At 52.6% G+C, this 27338-nt stretch overlaps 1 protein-coding gene across 1 annotated transcript; it reads left to right on the top strand.

Annotated features, from left to right (window-relative positions):
• The first annotated feature begins 1147 nt into the window (after positions 1-1147).
• On the top strand, positions 1148-12513 carry LOC131273092 (protein FosB-like). The gene is made up of 5 exons (XM_071207307.1): positions 1148-1220; positions 1371-1496; positions 2717-3009; positions 9592-9690; positions 11192-12513. Exons 1-5 carry the CDS (start codon positions 1148-1150, stop codon positions 11387-11389), a joined length of 789 nt encoding a protein of 262 aa, XP_071063408.1. The 3' UTR covers positions 11390-12513.
• Positions 12514-27338: the final 14825 nt, after the last annotated feature.

The following is a 27338-nucleotide window of genomic DNA, read 5'->3' as shown; positions in this document are numbered from 1 at the left end:
GGGCTGCTCTTTCCCAGTTTCTCTACAATTCAGCAGGCATTTTGCTGATCTCCTGGGAACGTGGGGAGGGAGGCAGCCAGGTGGAGGTTTGTTTTCCTTGGATAAGGGTTTCATTCACGTGGCAATGGACTTCTCTGTCAAGATTATCACTTTTCCAGTAGGAGAGGCAGAGAAAGCCGGGCTCAGACTTCTGTGGGCGCTGGCAGCATTTCTGTACAGGTGTAACTTGGAGAGTCTAAAGCAAGAATTATTAGAATGAAGCAAGATGGTAGTAAAAAATAACCAACAATGTGTGGCCAACTTCTCCCGCTGTAATTGACATCGTTTCGCATTGTTTTCTGAATCCTGCCCTGGTCGGTGTTCTCTGCCTGTAAGCTGGATTCCCCTTAAGGCCGGGCCAAACCCCAACAGCCCTGGCTTGGGTGCATTAGTGGAATCATAGCTGAAAATGTAATCTGGTTAAAAATGCTGCAGGCGTTTCGCAGCGATGGAGAAATAAGCTCTCACGTGGACTCTGCACCTCCTTGTTGCACTTTATAATGACGCTATATAGTCCAGGGTAGGTTGGTCTGGTAAGTAGAGAATCCCAGCTAACTTCCACTGAGCTGGACACCCGCCCTTCCATCTGATCTCGCTGGGCGTTCTCAGGGTTGCGCGGACACACCGGGTTTCACCTGCCAGCGCCTCCGCGGGAGGGCGGGGCGCGGGGGGGGGGGTGGCGCAGGGGGTGGGCGGAGGATGGGGCCGGGAGAGCCGTTACCCCGACGAAGACTCCAGCAAATACACCCGCCTTATGCTTCCCTCGCACAGCGGCTGGAAACCTGGTCAGCTGCAGGGCAGAATCTCCGGAGTTCCCGCGTGGAACCTCAGGGTTGCGGGACGCAGCAGCGGCGGGGCCCGAAGTCTCCCACGGCCACCCTCCGCGTGGTCTCCGGCCCGACGACTCTCTGGGGAACTGGGGGGGCTTGGGGCGAGGCTCGCATGTGGAGGCGAGGAACCAAGGTGCGGTGCTTTTGATTTTATCTGCAGCTCTAGGGGGTCTCTGCGCCGGGCTGCTCCGTGGTCAGCGGGGCTGGGAAGAGGGGCGCTGATTCCCGGGGAACAGTGGGGGGGGGGGCATCTGCGTGTGGGTGTGTGCGTGAGTGACATGCCGGGCCCTCGTGCACCCCAAGGCCGGAATCCCGGGTCCCCCACGACCGCAACAGCCGAGTTGTGCCCGGGTGGGGTGGGGCTGCTCAGAGACCTCTCCAGTTCTTACCCCAAACTACCAAGCTCCGGCCCGGCCCCGCCTCCCCCCGGGGGCAGGTGCAAGCAGGTGTCCGTCCTCCCCCGTGCCCCCAACCCGCCCGACCGGCTTGGTCTCCCTGCAGGGCACTTCGGAAGTCCCGGCCCCGCGCGCGTCCACAGCTGGTGGTCTGTGAGGGTCGAGAAGGTCCCTGGTCCTTCCGCGCTGGGACCCGAGAAGGCTGGGCTGGGGAATCGCAACCGGGAAACCGGTTCAAGGTTCAGACCCAGTTCTCCTGAGGCCTCGGCCCGAGACCCGGCCGGGATCCCGCGGGCCGCTGTGACTGCGGCCAGTGCTTCCGGGCGGGTCCCTTCCCGAGCCGCTCCGGGCACAGAAGTCCCCTAGAAAGGTGACAGCGAGGTGTCCCTAATGGCTGGCCACGTGCGGGGTGACCCCCGGCCCCGCCGCCGCCCGGCCCGCGAGGACCCGAGGCACCTTGTCCTCCTGCCCGCTGCGGGGTCCCTTATCTTTCTAAGCTCCTGTGCTTTTCACCAAGAAGCTCCCTGTCGGTTTCAATCGCTTTGTGGTTGAAAAATACAAATCCTAACCGACCTCGCCATCGCCTCGGAATCGGGTTCCCATCGAGCCCCGAGGCGTCTCTGCTGGGGAACGTGCGTGGGGTGTGCGGGGCCTGGCGACGCCAGGGGCCGGCGAGCTGCCCTCAGAGTTTGCGTGAACGGGCTGGCTTCCCGCGGCCCCCGTCACCAGGTCACACCCGGCGGGGAGCGGTGGAGGGTGACGGCGTGGGGACTTCGGGCACCTGTCCCACCCGGGAGTCTGACCGCTCCTGTCCCCGCCCCACCCCGGCCCTCCTTGAGAAGGAGAGAGCCGGCGGCGGTGGACGGGGAGTTTCCTTGAGGCTCCAGAAAGCCAGCCCGCGTGGGAGAGAAAGGCAGCGCCCCTTCCCCGCCTCCCCTTGACCGGGCGGCTGCGGGGACCAGACCCCCCGGCGCGCCGCCGCGCCGGCCCCGGGGTCCTCGCGGAGGGAGAGATGCCAGCGCGGTGGAGTCATGCCGCTGGCTTGGGCACCATTGGCTCACGCCTGGAACACGCAGCGGCGAGCGCGCACCTCCGGCGGCGGGCCCGGGCGGCTCCGCGCCTGATATGGAGAGAGAGGGCGGGCGGGCGGGTGCGTGGGAGCCCGGGGCGCCGGGCGGCTCCTCCCGCCTCTTGCATCACCAGGCCTCCCCGCCCCGAGCCCGCCCCGGCCCCTCCTCCAGCCCGCCCTCCGGGGATTGTTCAGCTGGTGGGGGGGAGGGGCGCGGGGGGAAACTATTAATAGCATGACGTCACCGGGGCCTGGTAACCCGGAGTAAAGGGGCGCGCTGCCAGGAACCGGCTATAAAAGGGGTGAAGCAACGCCCTCCGAGCCACAGCTGCCCGCCCGCGGAGCCCGCACCCCGAGCGGAGGCAGCAGGTGAGCCCCCGCAGCCAGCGCCGAGAGCGCGGCGCGCCCCTGCCTCCGCGCCCCTCTGGAACCTGTCCCCACCCGGCCGCCCACCCCTGCCCCGCGGCCCAGCCTGGGCTTGGGAAGACGCTGGCGGCACTTCTCCCAGCCACCGCCGCTTCTCCGAGCTTCCGAAAGTCCCTGGAAAAGTGACAGAACTCATTCTCTTTTGAATTTGGCGACGGGGAGGGCGGGCGCCCGCGCCGCTGCCGACCTCGGGGCGCCGCGCTCCGGGGCCTCGGGGTTCACCTCCCCGGCCGCTTGCTGGCCAGGGCAGGTGGGTGCGCGGGTGTAGCCGAGGCTCCTCGGGTCGCCGGCGGCTCCATCCCTCGCCGCGTGCAGGGGCCCCGCCGCTCCGGGCAGATCCTTTCCGGGCTCGGAGCCGGGCGCGGGGGCCAGGGCTCCGCGGGAGCGCGTCCGCAGGCGCCGAGCGGATGAATGGGGAAGGGGCGAGGCGGCGGAGCCGCGGGCGCTGCCGCTGGGGTCGCCCTGAGCACCCTAGGGCGCTGGGCGGCAGTACCGCGCGGGGAGCCGGGAGGGAAAGTTATCGGGGATCCGTTTGGCGGTGGCGCGCGCTCGTGTCGCTGTCCCGGGGAGGAAGGCGGAGCGGGCTCCCGGGACAGGCTCGGGTCGGGCGCCCTGGACCTGGGACTTCCTGCCCCAAGTCTCTCGCCCGCGTTTCTCTCCTACCCGGGCCTCTCGCTCTGGATTTGCCTCTCACGGGTCCGCGTATTTCTCGGCCCTGTGCCCTTGGAGGCCAGCACGGGGAAGCGACTTTGTGGGGCCGGTTGTTCAGATAATCGAGGGAACGGCTTTATGGTCCAGTGGCCAGGACCCTGCGAGCTTTCCTGCATTTGTGTCCTGGAACCCCCGTGTCTCCAGCTGGGAAATGTGGGGACCTAATAACTCTGCCGACTCCCTCTGCCTGTCGGCGAGTACCACGTGCTGTTGGACGGGACAGCCAGTAAGGGCCTTTCTACCTGGAGATGCTCAGGTTCTAGCGGGGTGTCAGGGAAGGAAAGGGCCAGTGAGGGGACTAGAACTGGGGGTCTCTATCTGATGGCATTGGCCAGCCCCAGAGGCAGTGGGGAGGGGGACATCTCTGCAGAGCATCTCTTTCCTTCTCCCTTGCCTCTCTCCTCTGCCTCCCTCCATTCCCATCTCCCATCTACTGAATCCCCTCCCCCTTAACCGGTTTCTTTTCCCCAACTTCATTGCCTAAATCACATCTGCTTCCTTACAAATAAAGATGTGCTAAATCCCTGATGGAGCCGGAGAAACAAAGCGTAACCGGGAGCTAGGAAATCTGGGCAGTGTCCCAACGCACCTTATTTCAGTGCGGTGAAAGGCACCTCACCTGTTGGGGGCCTCTGTCTCCCCAACTTGAAATGGAGGAGAAATTGGCGTTTCTGTCTCCCTTGTTTTGCACTTACCATTTATCGTAGAGGAATGCTACAACTTCCAGGCTCTTACTTTGATGCTGTCCTAGACCAAGGAGGATGGAGGGGGCGGGGGTTGGGGGGTGTCTGGGAGGCTTGCACTTGTTACCTGGGGTTCAGAGGTAGCATGGAAGGTAACACCAGGCCCCAGCGACATAAGATACAGCCGGGGCCACGTGCAGCTGTGGGAGCCTTTGGACCCCTCCTGGCATAAGTCTGCTCTCCCCCCTCCCTTTCAGCCACTGTTAAGCTCCCGGTCTTTCCATGGTCCCTTAGTGCTGCCTAAGTGTCCCCTGTGGTGGGCACCGGGTGACGAGGGTTGTGGACCCGCATCTACCTGGCCAGTGGCTCTGTCCCCGGTTGCCTTGCTGGTGGATCCCTCACCATGTGGGTCCCTGCTAGTGGGTGAAGGAAAGACTGTAGTTAGCTGCTCAGCCTGGGCTGGGCCACTCGCCAGCTTTAGGGCCTGGGGCCCTGCCTCGGGCCTCAGTTTTGGGATCTGACCTAGGATATGACCTTGACAGCTGTAGGACAGACACCGAGATTCCTTCTTTTACAATTGGCTGAGCATGGTACAGAGTCACTGGCTTCAAGTGTTGCCCAGGCAGGGGAGGAGGAAGGACGTAGGGGGGATGCCACAGAAACTTTTCAAGGGAGATGTGGTTTACTGTGTGAGAAAGGGGTTCTCTTTCACGTAGGTAACTCGAGGGGAACGTGCAGATGATGGGGGTGGGTGGGGATTAACCTGGTGTGCCAGGAACCCAGAGGACATTGAAGAGCAAAAGAGGCTGTGAACTGACCAGGATTTCTTGAAGGTTCCACTTAATTCTTTTTTTAAAAAAGATTTATTTATTATGTATTTAATTTCCCCCCTCCCCCGGTTGTCTGTTCTCTGTGTCTATTTGCTGCGTCTTGTTTCTTTGTCCGCTTCTGTTGTCGTCAGCGGCACGGGAAGTGTGGGCGGCGCCATTCCTGGGCAGGCTGCAATTTCTTTCGCGATGGGCGGCTCTCCTTACGGGGTGCACTCCTTGCATGTCCCCTATGCGGGGGACACCCCTGCGTGGCAGGGCACTCCTTGCACGCATCAGCACTGCGCATGGGCCAGTTCCACAGGGTCAAGGAGGCCCGGGGTTTGAACTGCGGACCTCCCATGTGGTAGACGGATGCCCTAACCACTGAGCCAAGTCCATTTTCCCATCCACTTAATTCTTGACTAACGGGACTAAATTGCATTGAAACCAAAAGAATGTGTTCCCCTAAGTGGGGAAAGTAGAACCACAGTAATGATGGCTGCCAGTGTGCGGGTGAGAATCCCCCTTCACAAATCTCACAGGAGCCTCAGGATGGCCTGGAGGGAGCTGGGCCAGGCAGCTCTGGTCTGTTTTACACTTGAGGAGACAGGCCCAGGAAGGGTGAGCCCCTGTGGGTGGGCACTGCGTTTGCGTGGCGGTGAGAGGCTGCCAGCATCTCTGGTCCTGAAGCCTTACTCCTCCAGCCTTCCAGTGGCCTGGGAGAAGGGCCAGGTTACGGGGTGAGCGCAGGCCCAGCACTGGTTTCCCAGAACTGTAAGATGTTTCATGTAGTGCTTAAAAATTCAATGTAGTTGTAGCCACTAGGAAATAACATTTGGGAGCTGGATTTCCAGTTACAGAAATGCATGAGTGAAGTTTCACTTTCTTAAAGATGATGAAACTGCAGTGATATGACACCATTTCTGATTGGAAATAACGAAGTGGAAGTCAAATGCAGGTTCTTTCTAGCAGGTCTGAGCAACTTTAAGATCCATGTAGAAAGTCGACTTAAGAGAAATTCTTAAACAGCTAATTTCAATGTGAAGTGGGATAGTGTTTTGATATATTAGCTGATTTTCTTTTTCTTTTCCTGTAATTCCTTAAAAAAAAAAGTTAATGCAGAAAGTCTCAGATTCCCAAACATTGCTTTTTTCCTTCAATGTGGGGGATGTTGGAGGGCCTCAATTTTTTGAAAAATTGTCTGAATATTTAACTTTGTTTTCCATGTGAAGATATAGTCTGAGTTTGGGCTGGGTCATATTTTAGAAGAAAGGAAGTAAGTAGAAAGTATCCCAAGAGGCTAAACTTGGGCCTAGTGCAGAGAAAGCCCAAATCTTAGGTAAAACTGCTTTATTTCCTGAAAGGCTTTTTAACAGTTTTACAATCCATTCCCGTCTCTAAATAAGCATACTGGATGCTTCTCATAAAAACATTGCATAGGCTGGTATTCTTCAGTTTCTTTCATCAGGACTGCAGACTTTACACTGAGAAGGGGGGAAATACCCCAACCAGTAAACCCCAAGCCCAGACAGCGTTTCAGTCCTCTTAGTTGGGAGACCTGGAGCTATACTCGGCTGCAGGGGAACTCCAGCTACCCTGCGGAAGGCTGCCAGCCAGTCCTCCAAGCAAAGGCCAGGCCCGTGGTAGCTTTGAATTCCATCTCTGGACTATTTGGTTTTTCATAAAGTGGGCATGGGAAGGAAAACATGAAAGCAGAGAAGAGTCATAAGACTCTGGCGTTAGAAGGCTAGTTTCTTGGAGGAATCTATCACCCAGCAGAGACGAGTACCCCCCCAGCATCCTAAGCTTATAGGATTAAGTTGACAGAAGAACTTCAGCCGACTCAGCCTGAGGCTTTGGGAAGAGAACTGCAGGTATTTTCTGGGCCATTTGATTGGTCACTGGCATTCACTGGCCTGGAATTCTTGCCTCCCTCAGTGTGTCTCAGATCCTAAGGGGAGTTTGAGGTCAGGCGTTCTCTTCGGAAGCTCTGGGGACCAAAGAGGGTGACTGGCCACCGTCCCACCTGGAGCCCCGAGCCTTGTCAGGGAGGCGGCGCTGGGCTGGACGGGTCCCTGGGAGGGCCAGTGATAGCACTCCTGTTGGCAGAGGCTTCCAGAGCACACTCATGTGCTATTTCAGCTCCTCCCCGAGGCTCTGGGAGATGGGATGGCTGCTCTCAGCCCTCCTTGGCAGAGGAAAAAGGGAAGCCAGTGCAGGGGAGGCTCCTGGGAGCTTGGACACACAGTGAGGCAGCGGGCCTCAGAGCTGGGTCTGCGAACCCCAGGCTAGGAAGCTGTGGGGGGAAGACCCGCTTCAGCACAGCCCTGAGCGCAGGCAGCATCCGAGGGCCCTGCCGTGGAGGCCGGCGCCGCTAAACGAAGCCACGTTTCCCGGGGGATCTCCACGTAGCCTCCCTCTCTCCCCCGTGGAGTCAGCTCCTGGCCTCCCACCTCCCCACCCCCGGGCCCCGCTCCAGCGTTATTTTGCTCTGGTGTTTTGTTTGTTTGTGCAATCTAGCCCAATTCTTTAAGTCAGGGGAGTAAACTTTAGAGTAAACAAACCTAATTCCCCATCCTGGCACTGCTTCATATTAGCGGTGTGGCTTTGGGCAAATTATTCAGCTTGTCTAAACCTGTCACCTCATCTATAAAATGGGGCTAGGACCTAAGTCATTGGGCTCCCGTGAGGATTGAACGAGAGAATGCACCTGCGGTTTCTGCTGCAAAGGAGGCAAATGCCAGCGACGTGCCAGGGGGCTTCCTGAACGGCTGGACTTAGCTAGTGAAATGCAGGTTCCCAGGTGGGAGGGTCTCTCCAGTGGACTGCCTGCCCAGACAGTTGCCTCACTCACTGCCTCTCGAGAACTGCAGGGATGAGGGGGAATGGTCGCTGCTGGGCTCACTTGATACATGTATATATATGTATATATGTGTGTATATATATGTATGTATATATGTGTGTATATATATAGATTTTTAAAGAAGGTTTATATTACATAAATGTTACTATAAAAATGTGGGCGATTCCCATATCCCCACCCCCTCCCACGCTTTTCCACATTAACAACATCCTTCATTAGTGGGCTACGTTTGTTACAATTGATGACACGTACTGAAGCACTGTACTAACCAAGGACTGTAGTTTACATTGTAGTTTACACTTTGCCCCACAGGATTTTATAGGTTTTGACAAAATGTATAATGGACAGGACAATTCCAGTGTCTCCAAAATGAGCACCTCTTCATTTTGAAGGTGTACCTGACAGGGGGACATTTATGGGTGTCTCTTTCAAACAGATACCATGGAACTGCTGTGATCTCTCCCCTTCCTTTTCTTTTATTGCCCTTTGGGTTCCTTGAGCTCTAGCATGATAGAGGTAGACGGGAGCTCTGCCTCGGTGCCTAATAAGTAGTGAGGCTGAGAGTCGAGGCCAGCTGAGTTCAGTCCCAGATGTTTGTTGTGTGGTTCTGATCCAGGATGTAAAGGTAGACTCCTCTCACCGTATTTCCCCCGGGCCGTCTTTCTCTAAATGGGGAGGCCTTCCACCGCCATCCAGGCAAAGTCAGCGTCACTGTCTAACTCAAAAGAGAAGGAAACAGTCCTTCCGGAGCTGCTCGTGGTATCTGAGTCCCCATCCGTCCCCCTTCCCGGGGAGTTCAGGCCCCGAGGCCCTTCGTGGAGGACGAGCCCCTAAAGCAGGACAGGGTGTTGCTCTCTGAGGACTCCAGGACTCCTCAGGCGGGGCAGGGGGGCGGGGCTCACTCTGTTGTTAGACGGGACAGTGGGTGGTGGACTTCACCACCGCAGGTGGCACCCAGGCCTGGGCTGGGAATGGGCTTGGGTTTCTGGCCCTCAGGAGCTGCTTGGGCTTCACCAGAATTGGAGGAGAAGGTGCCGTGACAGGCCAGGGGAGGAGAGCGGTGAACGGGGCTGCCCTTGGCTCAGAGCGGAGACCTCAGCCCTACAAGAGGTGGGGGGCCCGGCTCGGGGGCTCCCGAGGATGTGCCTGGTTTTGGGGCGAGTACATGTTTACACACACATTGTTTCCTGCTCTAAGTGATCAGAGTTAGCACCAATAGTCATCGGTTTGACTTATCAAACTCATTTCAGCGTCCAAATGCATTTTTAGAATAAGCTGAATTTTGATAGACTAATATCACCAATGTAATTATTTAAAAGAATTTTTTAAAAATTATTATTTTTATTCCCCCCACCCCCTTTTTTTTCAATTATTATTTTATTCCCTCCCCACCCCCTGCTGGCTCGATGGCTCCCTCATCTGCCTGCTCATTGCAGGCTCGTCGTCTTTAGGAGGCCCCGGGAACTGAGCCCTCCTATGTGGGAGGCGAGGGTCCAACCACTTGAGCCGTTTCTATTCCCACCAATGTAATTTCAGCGAACAGTTCTTTGATATCTTCATTACTGATTCTCCAGCGTGTACGTGTGTGCGGAAGGGTTTCACCTAAAAGTCTAGAGCTACCCACCCCGCCCCCAGGTCCCTTAGCGCTAGGACTGCCCCATTTGCCAGTTTCTGTGGTAGTAAAAGGCAGTGGGTTTGACGTGGCAGCTGATTACTGGTGTTCTTTGTCTTCAATTAAGCGTGTGCCTTTTGGATTTTGTTGGTAGCCCCTGAAGACGATGAAAGGAAAAAGATGCGATGGGAAAGGAATAAGATTGCAGCAGCCAAGTGCCGAAATAAGAAGAAGACGGAGTGCCTGCAAAAAAGTGAGTGCCTTCCGGCCCTCCAGCTCGCCCAGGCCTCCCCTCCCCACATACCCACCCTCGTGGCCCAGCAGAAAGCGAGTTAAAGAGCCCCTGTATTAGTCAGCCGAAGGGGTGCTATGCAGAACACCAGGAATCTGTTAGCTTCTATAAAGGGCATTTATTTGAGCTAGAACCTGTTGCCCTGTGGTGGAGCAGGAAGGCTGCCGACATCTGCCTGGGCTCAGGCTTCCTGGGTTCCTCTCTTCCCGAGACTCGTTCCTGTCCAGGCTCAGCTCCTCTGCTCGCTCCACAAGGCCAGGGTAGAGTATCAGGCAAACGGCTCTTCTCTTCCCGGGGCCTCTGCTGTGTCCAGCTGAGCCTTCCCTCCTTCTCCCATATCTGCTGCTCTAGGTGTTTACTTCCCAGGCTCCAGGATCAACTCCCACCTCCCTTCTCTGCCCTGTGCTTTTCTCTCTGAGTCCCCACCCCCTTGGTCCTACTGCTGTGGCCCGATCAAAGCCTTAACCATTGTTTAATCAAGTGAAAGTGAAACCTCTGAATCCAATAGAATCTAATAGACCCAGAGGAAAAGACCAGTTCACAAACATAATCCAATATCTATTTTTTGGAATTCATAAACAATATCAAACTGTAGACCTACCTGAACATTTCCTAAGAAGGACCTAGGAGTTGGAAGTAGAAATGCCATTTGCAGAATGAAGAGGTGCTAAATCCATTGGCACAATGAATGCGACTCTGGACGTGTCAGTGGCAGGTGAGGGCATTCCCAACCACAGGGTGTCTGATGCCCAGATTCCCAGCAGCCTCGGCCAGTCCAAACATGTGCAGCAGCTTCTGGGCTGAGGGCTCGTCAGCCCAGTTAAAGAGGCTTCACTCATCCATTTTCCCAGGAAAGGAAGCTGCCAGCTCTCATTGGGCTCAGTAAGAAAAGCCTTTAGTTAATCTCTTCAAACAAGTGGTTTCCTTAATCCACAAGCAGTGGTTGTGCGTTTTTCACGCTGCTGTCTAGTTCTTGGTTTCTCAGCCCTTCTTCCTGCTCACGCAACAGCCTGAGCCCCAGCTAAGTCCAGCAGCTGCCCTTCCTGAAGAGGGGAGCACCCGGGGAACAGCATCTGCGGGCAGGCGGGGCGAGAGGAGGCAGCCACCAGGCAGTGACCCACAAAGGAGAAGGACCACGAGTGTGGGTTTCTCCCCAGCCCCTGGGCCCTGGCAGGTCCAGAAGCCCTGCAGGTGGGCTGTGAGCTGGAGGCGGAGCTCTCGAACCCTGGAGGGTCGCAGCCTCCTGTGCTGGAAACTCAAGGCCACCCTGAAGCAGCCCCAAGTTCAAAGGCTTTTCCAGGGCCTGTGTCGTCCCAAACCTGGGGCTGCTCTGCGAGCTTTGTGGGGCCTTGTATCAGGAGCCAGACCTTTCCCAGCCTGAGGAGCCCGGGTGTCCCGGGTGCTCCCGCAGGCCACCCCTCGCTGCCCTTGGTCCTTTCTGACACCCCTGTTGCATCCCCAGGAGTCGGAGAAGCTGGAGAGTGTGAACGCTGAACTCAAGGCCCAGATCGAGGAGCTCAAGAACGAGAAGCAGCACTTGATCTACATGCTCAACCTCCACCGGCCCACGTGTATCGTCCGCGCTCAGAATGGGCGGACTCCCGAGGACGAGAGAAACCTCTTTATCCAACAGATGAAAGAAGGAGCGCTGCAGAGCTGAGCAGCTGTGGTCTGGGGCACTGGAGAGTCCTCGCTGAATCCTTCTACACCCGACGCCTTGAGGCCATTGGAGATCTGACTTCCTGTGCATCTCTACCATCCCCGCAGCAGAGACCCCTGGAGCGGGCTGTGGGCCTGGACCAGTGCCTCTTTCCCTCCACTCCAGGTTCAGGCCGCACCACACTGGCCGTGCCTAGAGCTCCGCTGGCCCCGGGAGGGTCCTGCCGGCCTCTGCCCAGGTCCCACCACGAGGATTCACACAGAAGAAGGGCTGCACCTTGGGTGGGAGGGGCCACTGCCGTCATCGCTGCTGCCACCACTGCTCAGAGGGGAAATGGAGTGAGAGTAGCTCCAGCGCAGCTGTGCCTTGGCCTCTAGCAGATGTGCCGTTAGGTACCGGACGTGCGTTTCCAAGAACTAGGCCTTGTGCTCTTTGGTGTTTATTTCGTACAACACTGGCGTGGCGGTTCTAGGATGTTCTCAGACCTGGTTCTGAGAGTCTGGGGAGCTGTCAGCAGGTGCAGCAGCTCACACCGTGGTCAGATGGCGGGAAGGACTTGTCAGCCCCGGGGGGGGGGGGGGCTTCGTGCAGACAGAAGGCCGCCTCCCCTCGCACCCAGGTGTTGACGCCAGCTCCACGGACAGCCTGCAGGTCCTCTGTTGCAAACTCATCATCTCACAGGAAGAAAGCAGAAGGAAAAATCCCCCTTCCCAGGTTCCGCCTCTGCTTCCTGACTTAGGTCAGGAGATATTTCTAGGCCGGAAGGGCAGGGAATCCCACTTTCCTTTCCTTGTGGGTAAAACCAGTCAGTGGAGACGCGCACTTGAAGTCCGGTGATGTCAAGGCTTTAGCATTATTGGGTACTAATGGACCCATTTTTGCCATTTAGATAATTTTTTTTAAAGTTTGGCCCAGAGCATTTGCAGCCATGAGAAAATGGCCTGGTCACAAGGACTCTGGCCACTGTCTGTTAAATTCTGATGTTTCTGTGAAATCCTCAGAGTGTTTAATACTATTCAATATTATCATTACAATTCTCTGTGAGAGAAAATATTACTTATTTATCCTAATGTCTTTAACCTGTCAATGTAATAAACATCGGAACCAACATATTGTAGACCTAAGTGTTGTGCTGGTTTCTGTTCTTTTCAATCTGCTGGTTGGTGAGATCTAGCCATTCCCTGCTCCCCGCCCCCACTCTGATTTCGGGGTGTTCAAACAGCCTCAAAGGGTCCTCCTTTGTTCTTTGGGCTGCTGGCAGTTAGGTTCGTGGACCTTGAATCCTGTTCCTCAGGCTGTGGCCCCTAATTGCTCAGTTTCTCATTGACAAACCCTGCAGCACAGTGCCCAGGATACCCCATGGGCCTCTTGTGAAGTGTTAGGATGGGATTTTGCTATAAAACCTGAATTGCCAAACACCTCGACTATCAGTAGCTCTGACTCCACAAACACCTAAAATGTGCCCCTTTTCCACCTGATTTTCTACAGCAGAACTCCTCTGAAAGTATTGTTTGCCTTATTTAAATCGGTTATCGTGTCCGACTGTGTGTCTCATTATTGTACATATGTATTTCAAATAGCAGAAGAGAATGAGGAGGCAGGGAGAAAGCAACTTCAGACAGGAAGGGTGTGGTAATTCAAAGAAAGACATTCTGCTGACTTTTCTGGAATTTCCAGGGCACAGGATTCTTCCCGTCTGGAGTAGAACCAGGCTCCTTGCTCTTTGCCTGCGCCTATAGATGACGCTCAGAGGCCAGAGGTCAAACGGGCCGCTCTGCTCCCGTGCCGTGCTTCCCAGGGGCAGGCTTCCCTGAACGTGAGTCCTCCAGAGCAGTGGGCGCTGCGCCCTTCTGAACCTGGGTATGGTCACTTTAAACTGCAGGTGTCCTAATTTTGCTGCTTCAATTACCTGTCAGGGATTCTTCCTAATCTGTAGAGGCAGCTGGCATTGGTGCCATTCACCACTTCTTTCACATGGTCTATTCCCTTGTCTTGGTGGACGGGAAAAACCTCCCTTGAAGAACTTACCTCTGGCTGTGGGTACAGGTGCCGCCAATTGGTCATTATGAAGCAACAGAATTTTTAAGTTGCCATGGATACCAGTGGATGAGGAAGTGGGGGGAAGGAGGGGGCAATGTGGCAAGAATATTTTGACCTGAATAATGCACTGTGTATGGTTAGTGTAAATTCTTTTAAAAATGCATTATAATCGTTCTGTTTTCCATAGTAGTTATGTTTATTATGTTTTGATACTTTAATAAAATAAAAAAGGATAAATAATGTATTTACTATTTCATATCCTTGCATCATGTTTGAAGGAACAGGGAGCATGGGGGGTCCAAGAGAATGAACTCGATGGGGTTTGGAGGTCGAGCATCCAGTTTGACTTGTCTTTCCTTTGCATGGACCCCTGCTGGGGTGCTGACTTCCCACTCCCAAGGCTGGAGACTCCATCCTCTCTCCCCTCTCCTGCCCTCACCCTGCCACCTTCCCTGACACAGAATTCAGAATAAAGAGTTTTGAGGGGTTCTGGCCCAGGACAGGTTCTGGAATGGAATCCTTTCCTTCCATCCAGAAGTCACATGCTGAATGGTTTCCACCTTGATCCTAATTTCTCTCCAGGGCTCTTGGACACCCCAGCCCATATCAAGCGTTCTCTTCTCCTGGTCGCGTATCCTCTGGCTTGGGTTCTCCGAGCGCTGTTTTCTGTAGAGACTGAACAGGGCTTTCCAGTCAAGGTCCACCTGAGGTAAAACCTCAGAGGAGGCCAAGTTCACGGTTGAGCAGCCTCTGTTCTGGTGGCTCTAAGCCCGGAAGCTTCCCTATTTTGTCTTTTCAGAAACCAGTCTCAGAAATGAGTTCACACTGAGGTTAAAAGGAGGGTTGGTTAATGCTAATAACAGCTGACATTATCAGTCAGGAACTCTGCCAGCACCCACAGGCGCTGCCTCCCCCACTCCCCCCACCTCCGTTACTACCCCTCTTACAGAGGAGGACCTGGGGTGAGGAGCGGCTTGACACCTGTGCTTGTTTCTTTTTTAACGCTTTTTTAAAAGTTAATAGATTACAAAGAACATTATATTAAAAAACAAAAGAGGTTCCCATATAACCCACTCCCCACTCCCCCACCTGCATTATATTTGTAAATTGTGTTTTTCTGAAGATATTATTTAACCATAACATTTCCAAGCAGGTGTGCATATTTTGTGTGCATGTGGTAAATATACTTAACATTAAAGTCACCATTTAAATCATTTTAAAGGACCATTCAGAGCATTAAACACTTCACAAGGCTGGGCAACCATCACCACTGTCTGCTTGCAGAACATTTCATGACCTCAAATGAGGTCCCCACACCTGTGAGCAGTCACTCCCTATTCCCCACATCCTGTAGCCCCTGGCAGCACTGCCTGCTGTCTGTATGGATTTGCCTATTCTGCATATTTCCTATAAATGGAATCTTACAATAGGAGGTCTTGGGTGACTGTCTTCTTACTTAGCACGTTGGCTTCTCGCTTCGTCCACGTTGTCTTCTACATCAATACCTCACTCCTTTTCATGGTTGAATGACATTCCATTGCATGGACGGCTGCCCATCTTGTTGGAATGAATCTCTCAGGTGGGATTTTAGGTATAACATCTGAGGTAAGATCTTGTCTAGCATGCTTGTTGCTTGGACATTCACAGTTAATTGCTAAAGCCACTTTGGGGTAAAGCCTGACACTAATTCAAGGGAGTTTGGGGGACCCTCTCCTCTTGGTGGGAGGAATTGTGGGCATGGGGAAGGGGTACTGCTGAGAAGAGGGCCTGAGACCTGATCCTAAGATGGAGAATTATCAGAGTGAGACAAGCTATTAATAAAGAGGGAACATGCCAAAGATTAGATGTGAATTGGCCGTGGGAGGAAAACAACCTTAGAATCATTAACCCAGGGCTTAGAAGAAGACGGGGAATTGCTGGGAGACAAAATTAATAGTTTACTCTTGACCAGGTTTTCCCTTTGCCACAAGATGGGGAAATTACAAAAAGACCACATCACATTCCTTTGAGCTTATGATTTCCACAGAGGCAAGTATAAGTAAACACTGGTCTTGAAGAATAAAGTGCAATAAAAACATATGCATGGAAGCGGATCAGGCCCAATGGATAGGGCATCCGCCTACCACATGGGAGATCTGTGGTTCAAACCCCGGGCCTCCTTGACCTGTGTGGAGCTGGCCCATGCGCCCTGCTGATGCACACAAGGAGTGCCGTGCCACACAGGGGTGTCCCTGCATAGGGGAGCCCCATGCGCAAAGAGTGCACCCTGTAAGGAGAGGTGCCCAGCGGGAAAGAAAGTGCAGCCTGCCCAGGAATGGTGCCACACACACAGAGAGCTGACACAAGATGACCCAACAAAAAGAAACGCAGATTCCTGGTGCTGCTGATAAAGATAGAAGCAGTCACAGAAGAACACGCAGCAAATGGACACAGAGCAGACAATTGGGGGGGGGGGGAGATAAAATAATACATATGCATAGCTCTTGGCAGTTTATGACTTTTTTAATGTATGTGCTCTCTTCTGATTCCCACAGCTGTCCATTTTGCAGATTGGCAAATGGAGTGGAGAGCTTTGAAGGACCTAGCCAAGGTGGGAGGTGATGGTATGAATTTGCTTATACTGTAGTCAGCGCTCCTGCCCAGCTCAGCCCCTTGTACTTTTCCAGGGTAGAGAACTTCATCAGATCAGGAAGCGGGAGCAATGGCCCCAAGGCACAGGCAAGAGAGAAATGGGCTGGCAGGCAAGCCTTCAGCAGGAGCCTCTGGGCCAAGAAACTCGAGAGTGAGCAACTCCAGTTCCACACCTTTCCCTCAGGAAGCACTTCCTGCTTGCCTGCCCTGGGGCCACAGGGAGCCTGAGCTGGGGGCAGAGATAGGACAGGCTGTGAGGACTCATTCCAGCTCCTGGATGCAAAGAGAGGGGCCTGTTCAGGGAACAGGAGTCGCTCAGTGGATAGATTCTGGGGCATGGAAAAGGAGTTGTGGGTCAGGAGATGCTTCCCAGGAGGACAGCTGTGAAGGATGAATAGGGCTTTTCCAGGGGAAGGAAGTATGGGGAGGGGGTAAGTGGGAAGCAGGTACTGGGGGAGGGATCGGGGAGGGTCCCAGGCCACAGCACAAAGGCTTGACACATCAGGGCTTGTTTAGGACAGTTACAAGTGTTTCAGCAGAGCTGGTCAGAGGACAGAAGGAAAGGAAGGCCACGAGGCTGAGGACCAGGCGGCTGGATCTGGGGGCGTCTGGGTGCTGTGGGGAAGGCTGGGACTCTGGGAACACTGAAGGCCAGCGCCGGGTGGAGTGAGCTCTCTCTGGCTGCAGCGTGGAGACCTGAAGGGCAAGGGGTGCTCCAGGAAGAGATGCTCCACGTGACCCTGGGCGGGGGCAGGAGCATGAGGGGCAGGCCAGGAGACTGGAGGTGAAACAGGACAATACTCTTTCCCACATCCTGGGAGACAGGGAGCTCAAGGTGGAGGCGGAGTACTAAAGAGGGGAGCTAAGGGAAGTGGAGGTGCTTTTCCTTTAGGGTGGATGGCTGGTCTGTAAGCAAGAAGAGAGGCTCACGGGAAAGCAGGAGATATGTGTTAGGAAAAAAGAGCAGCTTGTAGACTGCTAAGGGGTGGAACACCGGGAGAAGGCAGCCATGGGGTGCGGGGGTTTCTGCACCTGGAGATCTCTGAGAGGAGAGACCCCTTGAATGCTCCTTCCCCCATCTATCTGCCATGTGCCCCCAGGTCCACTTCTCCACCGCGCCCAGGAGAGCCCCTTGTGGCCACTCGCTGTTACTGCAGGTCGGCGCTTGAAAGAGGAGCCCAGCCTGAGGCTGAGTCACAGTGGCCTTCTCCCTTTGTCACACCAAAACCATCCTCCTGCTGCCTCCCTGGCAGTCAGCCCAGTCCCTCAAGGGGCAGCTGTCCCTGCAGCTGAGCAGCCAGAGGTGTGAGCAGTTGGGGGTAGGGGGTCAGGGCTCCATGGCTCCTGAAACAGTTGGGGCAAGCGAAGGCAGAAAGGCAGGGGACAGCACTTGGCCAGACCCATTTGCATAATCTCCCTTCCCTTCCAAAAACTAGAGTTGAGAACTGTTGCCCGACCAATCCTCACCTCCGCCTGGGATCCCAGCAGCCTATCTCCTTTCTCTTTGCACATTCTGAGCAGTCTTACCTGGGCTTGGTGCCTTATTAGAGGGCAGCAGTTGCACCTTTGGGGAGCTTTTTGTGTGAGTCCCTCATCAACTGCCACAGGCACCCACCTTGAATCACAGAACCCAAGCCCAGGTATCAGTGAGTGCCTTTTAGGAGAGAGACTCCAGGAACCCTGAGTATCCACGATGAAAGCCCAGTGGGCAGGGGTCTAGCAAGAGCCAAGAGACCTGGGACCCATCTGCAGCTTTTCCTGCTGCCAGCCAAGTGACTTTATCCAAATCATGAACACTGTGTCTTCAGTTTCTAGTCTATAAAACGGAACTAATGAACTGCTCACAGGGCAGTTGCAAGAATCAAATGAGATAATAGATGGGAAAGTGATTTGAAAATAATTAAAAAGAACCCTATTTTTAAGGATTCCTTTGAGCAATTTTTCTTAGTATATTATCATTTTAACCGTTATGAAAATTTGGAAAATAGGCAAAAGAAAAACATTACCAATAATTTCAACACTATTAGCATTTCCAGTCTTTTTAAAAACACACACACTCTCTCATATACATCATGACGATTTTAGATTACATGCAATTTAAAAATTTGCTCTTTTCCTTGTTACTCTTAATTGTATATGGTTTGTATGACCATAGTTGTTTCTTCCTCAAAATGTTCTATTCATTTTATTGTGAAATGTAGTATATATCAGATGATTACACAGAACATATATATGAATACAGTATATATATTCAATTTAACAATAAAACAAGCATGGACTCCCCACCACCATGGTAAGAAGTAGCCGCCACCACCTCTGGTACTCAGAAGCCCCCATGAGTCTCTTCCTAATCACACCTGCCCCCCTCTTCGCAGAGGTGACCACTATTCTATCACTAGCTTAATTTTTAGTGGCCAATAGATGCCTTGTAATTTACTAATCCTTCTCCTATTTTTAGCATTTAGAGTGTTTGCCAATATATTGCTAGAGTACTAGGCAAATTTAAATCTTTATTATGGGGAAAGGGTGTGACTTCAATGGGGTTAGAAAAAGGGCCCTGACGTTTATCTTCAAGTGCTACACAGGGTGTAGTGGAGGGACCCTCAAGGACTGTGCATTTTCCTTGTTTCTTTCTTTTTTTAAAAATATTTATTTCTCCGCCCCACCCCGTGGTCTGTTCTCTGAGTCTATTTGCTGCGTCTTCTATTGTTGTCAGCAGCATAGGGACTCTGTTTCTTTTTGGAACAGGCGGAAGTCCTGTTCCAGCTGTTCTTGCACGAGTCACCCGTACTGCACACTGGGTTTTCCCTTCCAACATGGAAAATCAAGATCAAGGTGGGGAGGGAAAGCAGAGAGGGGAGAGATTAAAGGAGACACCCACGTGGAAAAGCCCCTGAAGGTTTTTTTGTTTGTTTGGGATGTTAGGAAACAAGGAAAGGCGGTGGACTTGGCCCAGTGGTTTCCGCCTACCACATAGGAGGTCCGCGGTTCAAACCCCGGGCCTCCCTGACCCGTGTGGAGCTGGCCCATGCGCAGTGCTGATGCGCGCAAGGAGTGCCCTGCCACACAGGGGCCTCGTGTAGGGGAGCCCCACGAGGAGTGTACCCGTAAGGAGAGCTGCCCAGCGCGAAAGAAAGTACAGCCTGCCCAGGAACGGGGCCACACACACGGAGAGCTGACACAGCAAGATGATGCAACAAAAAGAATCACAGATTCCCGTGCCACTGAGAACAATAGACGTGGACAAAGAAGACGCAGCAAATAGACACAGAGAACAGACAATCGAGATGGGGGAGGGGAGAGAAATAAATAAACAAATCTTTAAAAATAAATAAACAAAAAGGTGCACAAAAACTTTAATGGAAGAGAAGATTTCAAATACATTTTGGAATCAAAAGTTATATTCCTGGGACCCTGGAGGACATGGATAGTAGTTCTCTCTCTTCTGCCTGTCAGTGTAGAAATAGTAAGAGCAGATGTCTTTGTAGCACCCACTGTCCCACACTCTGTGCCGAGCCCTTTACACGTAGTTGATGCCTTGAATCTTCCTGACATCCCTGTGAGGTAAGGTCTATGAACATCTCCACTTTATAGATGAGGAAACTGAGGCACAGGAAGGGTAAATAACCTGCCAGCGAGGGGCACAGCAGGATTCAAGCCCCGGCAGCCCGGCTCCTGAGTCTGGGTACTTCACCCTGGTACATAAGCCTCTCAGCAAGAGCTCACAGAAAAACTTGAGAGACTCTGATGCGGTCCAGTGCCCTCGTTTGATGGATGGAAATTGAGCTCAGAGAGGGAAGGCGGTGCTCCACAGCATCAGCACAGCCCATTCTCACCCGGGAGGAGCCCTGGCAGCCCCCTGCTCTCCTGAGCCTCCGTCCCCCGCCCAGCGAGATGCTCCATTTGCCCAGAATCGGGCCGAGGGGAAGAAGAGCTGATTTTAAGAAGAGGTCCAGCAGCACTCCAGGGCCCTTCGCTAGTGACTGGCTGTGGCTTGATCCTGGGGGTTGAGAAGTGGGGAGGTGGAGGGGACAGGGCCAGGGATGGCTGCACTCGAGGACTCAGCGCAGGGGGGTGGATGTGGCTCTAGTGGCTGAACACCTGCTTCCCATGTACGAGGTCGGGGGTTCAATCCCAGGTACCTCCTTAAAAAAAAAAAAGAACTGAGCTCAAATCCAGTGCTGCTACCTCCTACACGGCTTTGGACAGGTTCTTGTTTGTTTCTTTGTTTTGTTTTTTTTAAAGATTTATTGTATTTATTTCTCTCCCCTACCTCCCATTGTCTTCTCTCTGTGTCCACTTGCTCTGAGTTCCTCTGTGTCCGCTGGCATTCTTGTCATGCGGCACCTGGAAACTGTCACTTTTTTTGTTGTGTTACATCATCTTGCTGTGTCAGCTCTCTGAGTGTGTGGCTGCATTTTTTTTTGCATGGGGTGGCTCTCCTTGCGGGGTGCACTCCTTGCACGTGAGGACACCCCTGTGTGGCACGGCACTCCTTGCACACGGCAGCACTGCGCGTGGGCCAGCTCACCACACAGGTCGGGAGGCCCTGGGTATCAAACCCTGGACCCTCCATGTGGCAGGCGGATGCTCTACCAGTTGAGCCACAGCCGCTTCCCTGGACAGGTTCTTACACCTCTTAAAAGACAGAAATGAGGATTAAAGAACAAGAACGTACCTCAAGGCTCCCACACAGTGGGCAACCAATAAATGTTCCTTTTCTTCCTCTTCCTGTCTTACCCTTGAAGCTAACAGGTCACACAGAACCTGAGGTAGTGGAAAGATCTAGAGTCCAGTGGAAAGTTTCATCTCTCAGGCTGACTCACCGATTCAAATATTTTTTTTTTATTAGAGCAGGTGTATGGAAAAATCATGCAGAAAGTGGAGTTCTCATATATGCCCCCCCCACATACACACACAGGTTCCCCTATATTTTGCACTAGTGTGGTACCTTTGTTACAAATGATGAAACAATGTTATTATAATTATATCGTTATCTCTACTCCATAGCTTGCTGATTTTAAATACATGTGGTCAAAAAACCAATGTGTGGTCAGGTCATATTTAGCAATTACTATTTACTGAGCACACAGTACATGCTGGGTACAGTAGTAAGCACTTTTAAATATACCCATATCTTATTTTGCCCTTGTGATAACCCTGAGGTAGGTATTACTATTCAATTTTACAGGTGAGGAAACCAAGGCTCAAAAAAGTTAAGAAAATTGCTCATAGGCACTTGATCCACACACAGGTCTGATGTACCTCAAGGCTGTTATTATGTTATACTGCCACCCAAACCTTAGAGCTTTCCATGTGCTCATTTTTCTTTAGCCTCACCTCCCTTTTTGAAAAGAGGCACCCCTGCTTTACCAAAGTCAGGTTAATTATATGGTCCCTTCTAGGGTTGACCTTACTAGAAAATTCATGCTTCTGAAGTCCCGGATGATTGTTGATAAATTCCAGATCCTCGTGCCCTCTGGGATACTGTCTCCTCTCTCAAGTTTGCAATTATTCCATAATCTGCTGTAACCACAAACAAAAGCCCTGCTGTTGACTGAGTCAACTGAGTAGGGCTTTTTGAACGTCTTTTCTGTTTCCCAAAATATGACCGACTGAAATCATCATCTGATGACGTTGTACTAGAAATGTGAGTGTCTGAGGGTGGAGTGAGTCACTCCTGTGAGTTCATATCTATCAAGTCAACTCACCAAAATGTGTCCTACAGCCAGATACACTCTCAGCAGGAGGCGTAGACACCTTGGGGTTCCATGGGCGATATAAGAGAATCCCTTGCCTTTGAAGAGTTTGAAATCTCATCAGTGTGGCACATCAACCCACATGAATGAAGTAGGTGTTCAATGTATATATGTTAATTGAGCAAATATTTAATGAGCACCTACTACGTGCTGGTACTGGGTCAGGGACTTACGGGGTGATGCTCCCCTGCCTCCAGGTGCTCACGGCTCATGAGGTCACAGATCCAGCAAGAGGCCATTAGAGCCAGGTATCAAGGAGCTCAAGTGGGGCGGGATGGGCTCTGCTCGTGACAGCTGGCCAGGCTGGAGGATGAGGTGACCTTGGAGCTGGATGATGAGGGCTGAGCATTTTCCAGGCGGAGGAGAGGGAAGGCTTTCCAGGCACAGAGAGAGGCCGAGACAGTGGCCACGGGGGCCAGGAAGACAGGGCTGCGCCTTCCTCATCTCTGCTTATCGTAGCTCCTGGCCCAGTTCCAGCTGCATGGTACGCCCTCAATAAATGTGCATTGATTGGATGACGGTCCAGAATTGGGAACAGCCATGCTGTGCTTGGAGAGTGGGGGGAGCTGCTGAGCAGGAGCGTGCTTGGAGCAGGGCGGGGGTCAAGCAGCCTGTAGCAACCCTTTGAGCTGCGCCCCGGGGATAAAGGCAGGTCCCGGGATCTTCGGGCTGCAAATGGCCATGCGCAGATGTTTTTCAGGAAGACTGCTGGTGCAGGGCTGAGGGGGACTGGTTGGGAAAGGAGGTGCAGGTGGAGGCACCAGGGAGGCAGCGCTCATCAGGGGAGGATGTGGAACTCAGGCCAGATGAACGGAGGAGAGGGGGCAACCCCACCCCCACATGTCCTTAATTCAAAATAAAAATTTTCCAGGAACACAATACGCTTATGTGTGCTGAAATTGAAATAGCTTTTTCCCGCCTAGATGTTTTCATTGCAAAATTAGGATTCCTCCACTAATGCCGAGCTTCTCCCACTTTTTGGGGGGTGCTCCCCCACCCCTCTTGGTGCCCTAAGCAGGTGCCTGTCTGCCTCGGGAGTGAAGCAGCAGGGCCTGAACCGAGGCCAGGGCAGGGGGGTGAAGGGGAAGGGATGAGCTGGGGAAGCTTCCAGCCAGAGGCCTTTGGATTTTGGTGCCACTTGGTGTGAGGTCACATGAGATGGGGGCACTGCCCCGCCTTAGGAGGCGTGGGTCTGCAGTTGTGGGCAGGGGAGGGGAGCTGATTGGCATTGTAGGGACCGGGGGAGACTAATGGGTCATTAGGGTGCAGCAGCTGGATGCCAAGGAAGGGCGTGGCCCCTGGGCATCAGCACGATGGGGACATCACAGAAGGTGGGCGACTGGGGGGCAGGTCAGAGAGCCAGGTAGGGTGGCCCGCCGGGCACTAGGGTGCAATGTCGTCGGCTACTGGAAAATTACTGTTAAGTACCAAGTGCCATCTTACTCTGCCCCCACTGGTTCTCAGCTGGGTCTGTTTGTCCCTCAGGCTTATTGAACTAATATTGACTCCAATCAGCTTTCAGATGAAGTGGTTAAGAGCAATGGAACGGTCGCCCAGAGTGACAGTCTCAAGTTCTTTTATGAATCCCTAAAAGGAAAGGATTGTGTCTTTGAACTAATCCATTCTTGCGGGTGTGGGCCCTTCTGATCGGGCTGTCCCTGAGGCACGACTCAGGTTGGGTTTCTGCCCTTTGCTGGGCCTTACATGAATGGAGACACAGAGGAAGAGACACACAGAGAAAGAAGGCCGCCATGTTTTATCCTGTCAAGTGAGAGAGAAGGGAAGGTAGAGAAAGGACTCCAGGTTTGCTACAGCTGGGGAAAGGCAAGAGACCGAGAGAGGAGGCCTGGAAGGAGGCAAACCCTGCGCCTGGTCGCCCATGACTGCGCTCCGGGAGTGGCCCGCTCGGGCAGAGTCTGGGACTTGCACTCAGGACCGAGTCACTAGCCCGCACCCCGGGCAGCAGGCTGCAGCACGTGGGAGGAGGAAGGGCTTCCTGCAGGAGGGATCAGCAGCACTGAGCCAGCCGGGGTTCAGGTCCTGCTCTGTCCCTCACCAGTTGTCCCTTACCCAGGGGTCACGTCGTTTAGCCCCACGGCCTCGGTTTCCTGCTCTGTCAGGTGGAGCTAATAGCAGCACCTACCTCAGAGGGCTGCTGTGAGAATCAGAGGAGCATGACTTGGAAGGCAGGCTGCACACAGGAGACAGGAAACAGCGTCAGCTGTGTGTACTGAGCAGGAATTCTTGGGTGGGAAATTCTGGGTTTGGTCAGCCAAGGGGATAATTTTTGACGAGGGTGACTGGAGCGTGTAGGGCAGTGTGGGGGGCGGGTATGGCCAGAGGGCCCAGGGCGGCCAGGTGGGCAGCAGGGCCCCCCTTGCCCTGGCCTGTGAGGTTTTGGGGAAGGAAGGGCCCAGGATAGTGGTTAGTGGAGGAGGACAGGCCTGCCCAAGGTCGAGCAATTCCTCCAGAGGAGTCTCACCAGCTTTCTGGGAGCACCTCAGGGGGGTCAGGCCCTGCCCCGCGTGCCGGCCCTCGCTCTGCGATGGAGATGCATCTTCATGGCCTTCTGTGCCCCCGCCCCGAGCGGCGGCCCGTCTCCCCACCCAGCTGGCCATTCGGCATGGGCCCCGGCGCGCTCGCCTTACCTGGGAACGCCTGCCTTTTCCCACTTCTATTTTGCCTTCTTTCCATTTCCTTTTTACTTAAAAAAAAAATCTTGTTGCATCATGTGTATTTTGTAAGCTACCTTAGGTCCTTCTTGGAATAAGCAAAGAAGAAATAAACAGGATCCTAGGTTCTTATTTACTTTTCTTCACACTTTCACAGATGTGGTGTGCAATACATTTTCCCCTCAGAGGAATGCTTTTTTAAAAATAAAATCCCTCATAGAATCCCTATATGTATATCTAAGCAGTTTGCTCTGGTTAAAGCAAGGAGAAGGACCCCCCACCCCTTGTTAAATGTGTATCTTTGATATGAAATATACAAGAATAAAATTTAAAAGCAGTTTTGAAACTTGAGTTTTAACCGGCCGTTACAGAGGGCAGTAATCACAGAACAGTCTTTACGTCAGTCTCCCCATCATCCTCAGGCCAGCAAGCTCGGCATTCCTCAAAATGCCCTGGCTTTCACATCTCCCTCTTCTTTTTTTTTTCAACCTTTGTATGTGGGAAGCCGGTGCTCAACCACAGAGCCGCTGGTTTTTTCATTTGTTTTGCTTGCTGTTTGTTTTTTGGCTTTGGGTTTCTTTGGAGGCACTGGGGACTGAACCCAGGACCTTCCGAACGGGAAGCAGGTGCCCAGCAGCTCGAGGCACATCCGCTCCCCTCCTTTCAGGTTTCGTCCTCTTTCTCCAACTTAAACCCCAAGGACCTCCTCAAATCCCAGCCTCTTCATGAAGCCTTTGTGGTCTGGCCGCTCCACGGCCTGTGTCACTTACCAGCCACATCTGTTGTCTGCTTGGATGTGGGTCTGGCTCCCTTGTTGGGGGGATAACGGGTGAGTCGCTTTGCACGTGCTGGTAGGCGCATAGCAGGGCAGCGGTGACCGACAACTGCTGAAGCTGCTCCCCAACTCTCCCGTGTACTTTGCTGGGAGGAGATGGTAAACTGTGGACCTGACCCCAGCACCTGTAAGCACAGCCACGCTATGAATTCTAGAACATCAAAATGCATAGTTTAGGGAGGCAGGGCAAGATGACGTCTAGTGAGTGCACCTCGAAATCTCTCCTGCAAAGAAGCAGCTGAGAAGGCTCAGAGTCCTGTTGGAATGGGCTGTTTCAGGGGCTTGCGGGGCAGGAGGTGTCTGGACGTCGATTTGGTGAGACAGTGACAGAAGAGATTCTTGCAAGAGATGGAATTTTGGGTCTCTTACATGGAGGTCAGAAGTTGTGGGCGGGAACATTCCCCCTAGGGCTGGCGGCCTGGCCACGGCAATCCCTGAAAATTCTGTTGTGCTGCTGTGTTCCCAAACCCCATGTTTATGGGATGTGTGGTTCCCAGGTCCGTATCCCCTAAACCCTGGTAGCCCATGCTCCACAGACTCACACACCTTGAGTCTGCAATATCACGGACTTTCCATTCCCGAATCCACTGTGCCCTGAGATCCGTCTGAGGTCCTTGATTACCCTAGCCCTCTGCGTTTTTTTGTGTTTTATTTTGTTTTATTTTTTTTCTCCTTGAGCTTGGAGGAGTGTACCAGCTGACTTGGGGAGAGTCCGGGAAGAAAGGAGAGGTGAATTTGCTGAGAAAGCCCAATTTACCTAAACGTCCTGGGATAGGAAACTTGGTAGGGGAGAAGGTGGAATCAGAAAATCAATTAGACCTCTCCTAGCACACCTAAGGGGGAGGGACTGAAGGATGTGCTATCCAAGCTTCCAATAGCATATTTGGGGTTTCTGGTGAGGTGTGGGTGCTCTCACGCTGGAAATAAAGAGTCATTGTCTTCTGTGTTGAGTTGGTTCAACAAGGACCCACTTGAATCTGCTACCGGACCTCTCAAGCAGCTTTCCTGCTGCTCTGGGAGAGAGAGAAGTGAGGAAAGGAGAAAGGGGGAAGGTTAGATCCCTAAGTGTTTTATTTAACTGCAAAGAGGATTCCTAGCTTGAAACATTGGTTCTTTTTTTTTTTTTTTATCGTGGTTGATACTACTGCATTTGTCTCCTGGTCCTTTCTCCTGTTTTATCCCCCAAGGTCCTTTTTCATTTATTTAGTTTTTTCTCTTTTTCTTTTTCTTGCTTGTCCCCCCACCCTTTTCTTTGGCCCCCCATTTTTTCTCTCTTTTTTTTCTCTTTTTCTTCTTTTGTATTTTATTTTCTTTATATAATAGGTGCTGCAGGGAGCGCTTCACATTTGCTGTGTTTCCTCATCCTCCATTTCCTCTTTTCTGTGTGTATTGATTTTGGCCACCTACATTATCCCCTTTCCCCTACATCTTTCTATACTCCATCATCTACTGTTTCTCTTACATTCTACCTCCCTTTCTTTGGCCCCCAAATTGTCTGACTTTTTATTTCTAATACCTTTGTTCTGTTTTCTGTCTTTTATCCACTCTTGGTATTATTGTCTTTCTTTTCTCTTTCCCTCACTCATGAAAACACTGGCCATTTAATTCATACTATAATCCTCCATATTCAATTGACTGTCTCATTAGAGGTACTATACCTACTGCTATAACTCTACACAACTTACATGAGTCTAATATCCATTCTCCTAGATCTTACATTGTTGCTCTGTTAATATTTATTACCAATACTACTTTATACATTTTCTTTTCTTACTCATTTTGCTTTTCCTGGCCCTAATATTTTCCTTCAAAGTGAACTTAGCCAGTAACAAGAAAATAGAGTAAGAAGAACAAAGTGACAAAGAGAAGACATAACACTTATGCATGAACATCAATTAATTAATCCTCAAGACTAGACAAAGAAGCTAAGGAACTGATTAAACTCATCAAGATAAAATAATGACCAGACAGCAACAAAAAACTACAAACCAAACCAATAATCAGGAAAACAT

This window comes from Dasypus novemcinctus, chromosome 13, assembly GCF_030445035.2.
Source record: "Dasypus novemcinctus isolate mDasNov1 chromosome 13, mDasNov1.1.hap2, whole genome shotgun sequence".
Taxonomy (NCBI): Eukaryota; Metazoa; Chordata; class Mammalia; order Cingulata; family Dasypodidae; genus Dasypus; species Dasypus novemcinctus.
This window is presented reverse-complemented; position numbering and strand designations above follow the sequence as displayed.

Excerpts from the sequence above, each read along its gene's own strand:
- LOC131273092 (XM_071207307.1), top strand. The coding sequence starts at position 1,148 with ATGCCGGGCCCTCGTGCACCCCAAGGCCGGAATCCCGGGTCCCCCACG. Across the intron at positions 1,221-1,370 it reads AACAGCCGAGTTGTGCCCGG|GGCACTTCGGAAGTCCCGGC; the intron begins GTGGGGTGGGGC and ends GTCTCCCTGCAG. Across the intron at positions 1,497-2,716 it reads GAATCGCAACCGGGAAACCG|CCAGCGCCGAGAGCGCGGCG; the intron begins GTTCAAGGTTCA and ends GAGCCCCCGCAG.